We start from the raw sequence: 10,723 nt of genomic DNA, 5'->3' as shown, positions 1-10,723 counted from the left end.
TGTTTTTGACCAATTTTTGGTGTTTTTGTTAAAGACGAAGAATGTGCTGGAAAAAGTTCTCGCCTGTTACTCTTCAAGCAGGTGGCTAAAACCAACTTTAAATTTATTAACACCCGTCTACTAAGCAGAAGCAAAGTGGGCGTGGCACATTGTGTGCCCAGTGTAAAGTGCAAACTTTTTATTTTTCACATTTCAGCATATTTTTCCATTTGCCAAATGGGCGAGCCAGCACGAGAGTCCGAGTCTGGCCAAGTTTTATGGTAAGCACTCCCCCCACAGTATTCCAAATTTCGCCGACCCGTGTGGTTTTCCCTCCTAAGCACTGGCTTTTGGTCTTTTATTTGGATCGGGAACAGAGCCTCAAATCGTTTACCTTTTGTGGCGTCGTCTGCCGTAGACAATGAACTTTAGCTCCGGCTCCAGTTCCCACATCTAGCAGAAAACTCAGTGCCCTACTGAGAAAAATGCTGATAATACAATTTCCATAAAAGCACAAATTACAAGTTATAATATCATATTTAATCCTAAGTATCTTTTAGAAGAATAGAAAAATGTATTTTTCAATTGACATGCTAACTATTTCAGCTTTAGTTCATTTCATTCATTTTTAAACTTTTAGTTTGTTATTGTTTTAAAGTACTCCACTCAGATAAGCGAAGTTAATGTTTTAGGAGTTTTCTTGGCGCTTTGTTAAACGGCGAAGGCGCGTAATGTAATTTTTCCCTGTGCACCAAACTTTTGTTGTCATGCCCTGTTGTTGAGGGAACTGTTGTAGCTGGCGGTGGCGATGGAAATGGAAATGGCTATGGCGCTGGTGGTGTGGTGGTGGTAGCGGCATCTCTTGCGGTCATGCCTCTGAAATCCACACGCTGCCAGCTGTCATCGGCACTGGAAAATGTTCCACTCACACAGCTGCACCAGCAGGCAGGGACACTCGCATACTGACGCGAGGATACGAGGATAGCTGGGGTAAAAAAAAAAGCCAAGAATCGCTGATGAAAATTGCTTGCAAGTGGTTTCTGTTTCTGTGTCTCTGGCTCTGGCTCTGGCTCTGACTCTGCCAGCCCTTTTGCCATGTAATGGTCTCTCGTTTTGCTTGTAAAACTTTTGGATTATTGTCAGGCACACATAGGCACCGACTCACACACGCACACGTGGGCTGGCCATTTGCCAAGAGGCTTGGACACGGACTGGGGACTAAGGACTACGGACTACGGACGGCGGACGACGGACAACGAACAGCGGACAGCGGACAACGGGCTGCGGAATACGGACACGGACATGTGCGCTTCGTTCGCGTTTTGCTCTTAACAGCAAATTCTCGCATATTTTTCTCAACCGGTTCTCTTGCACTCTCACTCTATATACCCATCCATCTATCTGGCGCTGCTGCTGCGTAGGCGTCGCCATTTTGTCCATGACCTGCAACTGCAAATGCAGCTGTGTGTGTATGTGTGAGCCAAATGCAGATGAAGCCGGTAAACTCAAAAGCTGGGAAGCTGGAGAGAATTCCCATCTGCCGTTCGCCGTCTGCAGGCGACTGCTTGACTTGTAGCTTGTACTTGGGCGCTAAGCTCGATGTTAGTGGCAGGAAAGGGGGTCTTAAACCACTATGTTGCGCCCGAGATCTTAATCGGTTCGACAGGGTTACCCCGGGAAAATAAACTGACGGCGACGTGCCCCAAGGATAGCTGCCAAAAGTAGTAATGTCAAATATTATCCTAGAGCAGATAAAGACATTATAATATAACATTTAAGAGAATGATATATTTGAATATCAATCTAAATTGATTACCTGGCTAAATTGTAACTTTGAATACACATTCTAGATGAGAGATGCCAGTGTTGCATATATATATATATAAATCAATATATTGCAAACTGAGAAAAACTGAGCTGGCAGTAAAGTAGCGTAAGTTACTGTTGGTTAAGCCCACAAATTGAGAAGCTGTCTTCACGGAAATGCAGCGCTCAGAACAACAATATCAGCTGGCACAATAACTACAAAGGCGATAACAACTAAAACAACAAACAGCGGGCTTAACTGGCGGATGCTGTCTGCTCCCATTTTCGGGGGCGGAGTGGCAAATTAGTTTTTCAGCTGGGGCTGCCAGCGAAAACCTTATTGAAATTATAATTTATTTATTAGCGGCAGCAGCCGTCGGATGAAGGGAGTGGTGCCGTGAATAAACTGAAAATGTCAAACCAATTTGCTGCGGAAAATTTCGGTCGCTGATTAGATTGGATGCCATGGCCAAAAGTTTTAATTATGAATAAAAATGTTCGTGCACTCTTGGCTGGCGAAACGAGTTGTAATTAAATTTTTGCGCAGGTGAACGAAGTTTTTCCAGGGCGAACATCGGGGGGAATGTCTTATTGTTTTTGTTTGTGGGGTTTTCATAACTGATTTAGCGACAAAAATATTGGATCCGAAGGCGAAGTGAAGCCCTAGCTGTAGTTGAGCTGGTTGGCGAAAGTTTTAAGCGCCGTTGAACGGGTCGTATGCGCAACGTTCTTCCGCCTTTGGATAAAGAGGGGAAATGCAGACAGGATGCTGTTGCTCCAGCTGCCCCGGCCACTCCTTCGCCATGTTAATTCTAATGCAGTCAAATGAGTTTGCCATGCTGGCTGACTGACGGAGATAGAAGAAAGTTTTGGGCTCCGCTTGTGCATTTGTGCAGGATGTGATTATGAGGTTTGCGCAATTCAAATATGTGTGTCACCCTCATCCTCGACCATCCCATCAGCCATCCCTTTTTCTTGGCAAGTGTGTGGCAATAAAATGCTTTACTGATTTGCAAAGTTTTGTCATTAAGCACACTTGCTGCCGCCGCCATCACTTTGCCATGATTACAGTTTAGAATTTCACAAATATTTGCCAGCGAACGTTTCATCTTTCTGTATGTCCGTATTTTCGTATGTCAGTTTGTCAGTCTGTCAGCTTGGTTATTTAATTGTTTGCTGTTTGTTGGCTTACTTGATTATTTGCCATTTTCCATGCATGACAGCGTGTTAAAATTGATCGACAGATTTGTTGCGAAACTCTAAAATTTATTTGTTAATGCCGTTTCGTGAGTGGCACTAAAATCAATCAGTCGAAAATGATTTAATTGTTTGCCAGTCGCTATTGTGACGGATAATTGGCAAAGCGCCCGGCATTGATGGGGAATAGTTGCGGAGAAATTCCACGGAGTCGAAAGAGATGACTAATGAAACCACCAATTTAATTTGGCAATATGAGCTGCTATGATCAGGACTCCAAAGGCAGTTAAAACGGAATATAAACTTCACAAAATGTGCGTGCTTCTTTGGCAATCAGCCATTGCTCGCAGCGAGTTGCGGATAAAAAATATGGCCATGCTGGTCGGTCGTAAATACCCTCTCAAATCGGTCCCTTGGGGCACATGCGTCGTATACGTGATATTTTTTAATTACATTCAAAACGCTCTGTGCTGCGTGCGGAAAATTCGCTTTTAATTGCCCCAGCAACAAACGCTTGCGACTGCTGCTGGTCCAAAAGACGGGCCGAAAATTCAATTGGAAAGCGTTCCCAATGCACAGGAACTGGAACCTAAAACTCTTACCCCAACACAGATGGGAAGTATCCTTAGGAAAATGAAAATTTAATTAATGCCACCACTAAAAACCAGAAAAACCATAACTCGCCAGGGAATGGAATGGGAGTGAAAATTCTAAACTAATATGGAAAATATTTTGTATTTGCAGCAAAACTTTTCCCTCCAGCTGCGACCATCTGAAGCGGATGTGAAAAGGAGGTAATGTGAGCACGACAGAGTGGGGAGATGTGGAAAAGAGCAGAGATAGTGTCTGGAGGATATTTGTACACATGTGAACTTGGCATAGCAGTGCTTAAATGTCACTGTGGGTTCATTAATATTTAAAGACATATCTTTATATATCATCATCTCAGCCTGAGCGCCATTGTGATTCCGTCTATTTATCGTAGCATTTAGTGGTTCATTATTATAATCAAAGCCGAAATACAAATGGCTTAAAGCTGGTTTTCGGAACAGATTTTCCTATATGGCTAAGGTCAGACCGCACTATTCAATTAAACCGAATGCCGAGTCAAATTTGCGGGCTTAAAGCACAAATTGAACGAAATTAGCGCCCAAAGCGAATGGAGTGGCGGGAGACAAATGAAAAGGCATTTAAAATGTCAACACGACCGCAACATCGTGTGCGAAATGGTCAAAAAGGTGTGCTAGTGTGTGTGAGCGTGCATGTGCACAGGGATAAGTGCGGATGTATGGGTGACCACTGTCTCTATGTATGTGTGTTCTCCAACGGCAACAACGACTTTTGCGGTTGCACAAAAGTAAACCAAAGTGACATAGAGTCAAAGGTGAGGGCCAAACTGGTTTTTGGGGCTGGGGTCCGGAACGCTTAAATGCTTGACCACGAAAAGGCCATTAGAAAACGGTCGCTTGTATGGGTGTGTGTGCGTGTGTGAGTCCCGGGGTCCAAAAGCCATCTCGGGTGACAGTTGGAAATTAGGCAGAAGCCAACCAGAAAGACAAAAAATAATCCAGAAATGAAACCGCAAAACGTTTGCCAACACGTGTAAACTTTTGCAAGTTTTTCTGCTAAGGCAGAATGCTTGATGGTGTGTGTGTGTATCTGTGTATGTCTGTATCTGTATCCGAATCTGTGGAGAGGATGGACATCTTGTCACAGGGATGATAGCGAGTGCTTCACCATCACGCACCTCAACTCGTTAAACTTTAATTCAAAAACTTTAATATTTTATGAAAACTCTTTCCTACTGTCACTTGAAAAGGGATATTTTTAATGGCAGGCGCCTCAGGGAATGTAGTTCACCTCTTTGGGCTTTTTACTTCCACTTTTCCAGAACACTTTCATATGAAACCTAAATATTTTATGATATTTTAATTCCCCTTTCACTTTTAGATGTGAAATACTAAACACAAAATACAATTAAAAGAATAGTTAGCTGAAACTTAAATTTTTACAAAACACATCCATCCACGCCTAAGCAATATTATTATATAGAAATTAAACCAACAACTTTTAAAAACAATGGCGAACTACAGACCGTTGAGACTTTTTTATTATTTTAACAAATACTAATTGCTGCCTTGAGGCAACTTTTCACCTGCTGACAAATGAAATGTATTTTGGCAGTGCGGACCCGAAAATCCCACAAAGTCACGCTCTGATTCCCACCTCTAACGACAATGCACACACCTGGATATCTGGATATTTGGATTCCTGTATTTAGGTTCACGACTATAATCTCCTGCCGCATTGCCGTTGAATGTGTAATAAAGCACATGACTTTGGTCTTTTATGGTTTGGCCGTGGAGAATTTGGCCGCAGCTCACCTTGAACCCGAGCAACAATGACCAAAGTAAACCCAGATTGTCCGTTGACGTGGATGTCGTGTTTGCTTCGCCGTTCGCCATACTCCGTGCTCCTTGCTCGGCCACAAGGACAACAATGTGCAACAATTAAATGTCAAACAGGAGCTTTTGATGGACGCTTAAAATCACTGCATCTGTCAGCTGACACTGGAGCCGGCTTCGTTTTGTGGCAATCGGCGAACGGAGGCGGTCGGAAATCTGGGGCGTATGGGGTGCTGGGTGTTCCTGATGCTTCGGGGAGGGGGTGGGGTAGAAGTACAAGTCACGGAACGGTCATACAAGCACTGGCACATTCAGGATCACACAAAAGCAGCCACACATGATGGCGGAGCAGGTGCTCATAGCGTTTAAAATGTACACCCATAAACAAAAGTGCAAACAAAGCCATAAACAAGAGGAGGACTGCAGAGCAGAGCAGGTGCCAGTGGGAATGGAGATGGGGCCGGTGGTGGAGGCCAAACTTTTGCCGCACCCATTTGCCGGGTCCTTTTGCCAGGACCCGCCGATGTCGTTCGTTAGTTTTCCTGCCTGCCAGTCTGCAACGGACACTGATTTAGCACGTGGCCAAGAGTAATTTTATTTCAAGTTTATTTTGTAAATTTGATTTGGGGTATATAAGGGTAAAAGGTGAAGAACTGCAGTTGAAAAAGTGGCCGAAATTATTGAGTTCATAGTTCAAAATATGGCTGTAATATAGAATTATATTTTATTTTATTTTACTTTTTAGTCTATTTTGCCGAATTTTTTTGTGATTTTCTTTAAATTTTATATTTAAAATTTTAAAATTATTTGTATGACCACTAAAAGTACGTGATTCATCTAATATATAAGAATTTATTTGTAAATTGTATTTTACTAGTTCCGGTAGCTTGGGGGCACTGTGCTCGTAAACATCGCTGGCAGCCAACGAACGACATTGAATGTCTGGGCTGACAGCAACCCCTTTTGGCCCCGTCTCTGTCCACTCCCATACGCCCCCAAGCCCCTTCTTGTCGCGCCACTGCACTCCCTTCCGGTCGCTGGTCGCCGCTATTTGTGATTCGCTCCGCTCACAGTTTGTTAGCTTTGCTTTGTGACGGGCTTCTGTTGCCGGTTCGCAGGGCTTCAGCGACCATGGGTTTCACGGGAGCTGGCGGAGGATAATGAAGAAGGGGTTGCAGGAGCAGTAGATGTTCTCCAGGATCCCCAAGCTGGTGCTGGAGCTGAAACTGGAGCTGGAGCAACCCAAGGCAAAGGGCCTGTCAGCGTTTTCTGTGCTGCGCTTTGTTTTTAATACATGTACGTGGTGGCATCGTTTATTATTATTTTTTGTGTTGCCAGCATAGGGAGCGAAGGACATCCCTGCGTATACGTAATGTTCACTGCATGTGTGTGTGCGCGCATATATAACCCATGGGTCCATGTCACGCACACATTAGAAGGTAAACACGCGTTTCGCCACACGATGCATAAACATTTGGACATTCCATTCGCCCCAGCCATTTTCCCAGCCAAGTCGCAAGGACCTGCGTGTGTGGCATCGTTGGGTTACGAACTAAATTAAATTTTTACATCAACATTTGCGCTTCATTAGAGATGGGAAAAGTGGCAGGAGGGTGTCGGAGGATTTGTGTGGGACAAAGCCAAGTGTTGCTCGTCGAGTGCCCCGTGGGAATGGATTGGCATCGGGATGGGAATGGGGATAGGAATGGGGATGGCGATTCGGCTAAGCAGTCCCGGCCAGCAGACAAATGAGTTGCGAGTATTATTGGTGGGGAAAATGGCAAAGCAAACTCACTATATTAGCCCAGGGCCTTCCGGAGCAGAGAGGCGGGGCATGGACTCACGGATGGTGCACGGCCAAAGGATGCTGGCCAGACAGAATGTTAAACTTATCGCAGGCATAACGATTCAATTGATGGACCAGTGGAACTGATAGTGGGCCAGATAATTGGATCGAGTTGGACGTTGAAGTGAATGTGAGTGGCGGCAACGTAGGCACTGCGAAGAAAACAAGCCGACTTTAATTTTCATGACGTTATACGTGAAAAAGGTAATGAATATATATAATTTTACTATCTTAGGTACAAAACATAGTTAAAGGGTAATAAAAACGATTTGAAAGATGCTCATACAGAATGTCACACCATCTAATTTAGAAAATCGCCTTAGTGATAACTAAAAATTTAGAATCGCCTTGTCCGGAATACTAATATAACTTCATTATTCCATTGTAATAAATTGCCTACGAAATGATACATTCAATACAAGATAAGGTGTGCAATAAAAGTGGCATGTTCGGCTGTTTAGACTTGGGCAGTCTCCAATCCAAAGGACCTTCACTCGGCGTAGTACTCGGCATCCTGAAGGCTCTTTATCTGGAGCGTGGACATGCAGCAGACCTTTCGTTTGTTGATACACGTGGTGCGAACGCGACTGCGGTACCTCTCCTCGCAGTTCCACGTTTCTCGGCAGGCTCCGCCTTTGTCATAACAGCTTTCCAGGTCTGCAAGGGTTGGGGGGTCAGTACTAGCTAGCAGGATACATGAGTCCCGAACTTACGAATCTGTTTCGGGTGAATAATAGTGTAGTATCCGCCAACAGCTAGCAGGAGTACGATTAAAACAAGCAGGATCAAAAGACATGGCCAATGACTTGGCATCTTTAAGAGGACCAATAACGCAGCATGCGGCCCCTAACCGCGTGTCCCTCAATAGCTTCGTAGTGTGCGACAGCAATTGTTTTCCAAAATATTCAAATATACTTCCAAATTGATAGCTATCTCATTGCCTTTGGGAACGAAGCAAGTGAGTGGAGCGGCCTCGAAAAAAATCCCGTCGACGATTATGCTCTGAAGTGCCCCGCCTCCAACTAAGTGAGTAAGTAAATTATTATGATAATGCGCTTTTCGAGAGCGAAGTGCAGTCTATGGGCAATGTTAAATTGAAACTTCTTAATTAAAAACTTGCTGCATAAAAACTGGCAGCAGCAAATCGAGGAAAGCTGCACTGCCGGAAAAGTTTCTTCACGCCGAAGAGTAGCTAAAAATAATTATTTGAAAAGTCGGCCTGTTGAATCATCTCACATTGTCACAACAGCATTATTATAATTTTAAAAGACTGCCATTAAAATATTGAATATTTAAGACCTAAGTTCGACCATAAAATGCAATTCTAATTTAAAAGTTGCCGCGTCTGAAAGTTCCCGAGAAAGGTCAAGTATTAATTATGTCTTATGATCGCATAACTTGTATTTAGATGACGGTAATCCCCATCTTTAGTTTCAAGTGTAAAGGGGGTGGCAAGGATGGGTCCTCAGGACACCTCCGTTGCCTGCAAATCAGTGTGAAGCAAAATAAAACGCTTAAGGACTTGCGACTTGGCTGCGCGTTGGAAATAACAAGAAATCTGCCCTCCAGCTAGAGTCTGCTGATGCTAAGGAGGCAGTAGGTTGGGCGATGGGCCTCGGAAAAGTGGGAAGAGTGTGAAAGCGGGAAAAGGGGCACCGGCGGAAGTGGCGGGCGGATGTGCTTGGTCAGGCCATTGGACCATTGGCTGCCCACAGCGGCCAGTTAGGGAAAAGCTACAGCAGTCAGGAGCTACAGTGGGAAAAAATTCAATTAAAAGCAACAGCACGTAACTGAAACTTTTCTTTTTCGCTCTCGTTTCCCAAGTTTTGTATCTTTTCACCGTCACCCTCTCTATATGTGTATGTATGTGTGTGTTTTGCTTGTTCGTGGTGCAAAAAGAAAGGAACTGCTTGGGGCCCACAGAGCCATAGCACTTTGAGTTATAAGTTGGTGCCAGCTGTCAGTTCTCCCTGCCTTAAAAGTTGCATGTCGGCTCCTCCTTTATGCTGCTGCCATCCAACGAAGCTGCAGCTGAAAATTGAAGATATCAGTTTGGTGGCTGGTCAATGGCGGAGTCAAAGTCAAAGAAAGGGACCTAAGTTGAATGGAAGACGGTGACTTGGCTGCGTCTTTGTGCTCGAACAAATGAAATAATATAATGTATTTCTATTTAATCAAGTTATCCACTTGCCATACCGCTTCCACCACCAGTTTCCGCCTAATGCAGCCCCGATTCGCATATTACGTATTCGCTGTGAGGCCTACGCTGCGAATGACGTCACTAGAATCAGGTCAAATAGGGCGGCATGGGAGGATTTTTGGGAAAGAGGGAAAGGGGGTTGGGGCGTCTGGAGGCTGGGGCATACAAATTATGTTGGAGCAGCAAAATGGCAACTCACTGTGGAATATTTTCGGCTGGCTTGCTCTCTCTCTTCCACTCTCTCGATAGCGCCCGAATGTCCCGTCTCTCTCTGGCAAACTCACCTTGAGCTTGAGCTCCTTGGTCCTTTTTCTATGGGTGTGCTACTTAATGGGCATTCATTCGCAAGCCAACACTACAGCCTAGGAAGCACCCACCCAGCAAACCCCTGGGAAAGTTCATTTTCGTTTTTGACATTTTTCAGTTTTTGTTTGCCTTATTTCCAGCAGTTCGTTTCGTTTGGTTTCGTTTCGTGCCCTTCTGTTTAGCTGTGTGTTTTTGCGGGGTAAATTAAATTCAGATTATGCGGCTGGCAGAGGCTCTTAACTAGATGAAATGAGATGAGGACGAATGGGGCTGGGTGACTGGCATTTATTTTCCATATATTGATTGCTTTTTAATGGATATTTTGCTCTACTCGCGCAAAGGCATAAGGTGGAACTGTCCGGTGTTATCCCGGCTCCCTCTCAATGTTCCCACTCCCATTCTCGGCCAGCTTCCACTTTCAGGGAGCATTAATTTTATTTACATAGTTAAATGGTTCAATTGTTTGGCTGTTGATTTAGTGCTGGAATTTCAGACAGTGAAATTAATTGTTTGATTTGTGGCGGCGGAGCGGCATCGTTCGTTTTCCCAGTGTGCCGAGTTCTATATATTTTATTTTCCCTATTTTATTTATTTTATTTCTTTTTTTGGTCATGCCTGCCATCTATGTAGGTCACTTTTCCCCGACGGTCTTTCGCTGACTGAGTCCCTAGTGATTTACAGTTTTATTTGCACAGTTTATAAATAAAACTGTCAAGTGAGAGACGCCCTTCACTGACGTTGGCAGCTGCTCATCTAATGGCATTTCCCATGCCCATGCCTGTTTAAAGTCACCACCCACAACGCCACCCCACCGCAGCCATTTGTTATGCTGCGGGGGGTTCGGGACACCCTCCACACACCCTTCATGCCCACCGATTTCAGTCCAGTCCGTCAGTCACTAGTCTAGTCAATCAGTTGGAACGTCAATCAAGCAGGAGCCAAAGTTACTGCGCTGAGCTCAGCACAGCAGGTAACTAGCTGGAA

General features: G+C 44.4%; 1 protein-coding gene across 1 annotated transcript; it reads right to left on the bottom strand.

The window, feature by feature from the left end:
• Positions 1 to 6,595: 6,595 nt before the first annotated feature.
• LOC6619046 lies at positions 6,596 to 10,077 on the bottom strand. Its single transcript, XM_002043252.2, has 3 exons — positions 9,633 to 10,077; positions 7,947 to 9,264; positions 6,596 to 7,890 (listed from the first exon to the last, which is right to left on the bottom strand). Exons 2-3 carry the CDS (start codon positions 8,044 to 8,046, stop codon positions 7,724 to 7,726), a joined length of 267 nt encoding a protein of 88 aa, XP_002043288.1. The 5' UTR covers positions 8,047 to 9,264; positions 9,633 to 10,077; the 3' UTR covers positions 6,596 to 7,723.
• Between the last annotated feature and the right edge of the window lie 646 nt (positions 10,078 to 10,723).

This window comes from Drosophila sechellia, chromosome 3R (genome assembly GCF_004382195.2).
Source record: "Drosophila sechellia strain sech25 chromosome 3R, ASM438219v1, whole genome shotgun sequence".
Taxonomy (NCBI): Eukaryota; Metazoa; Arthropoda; class Insecta; order Diptera; family Drosophilidae; genus Drosophila; species Drosophila sechellia.
This window is presented reverse-complemented; position numbering and strand designations above follow the sequence as displayed.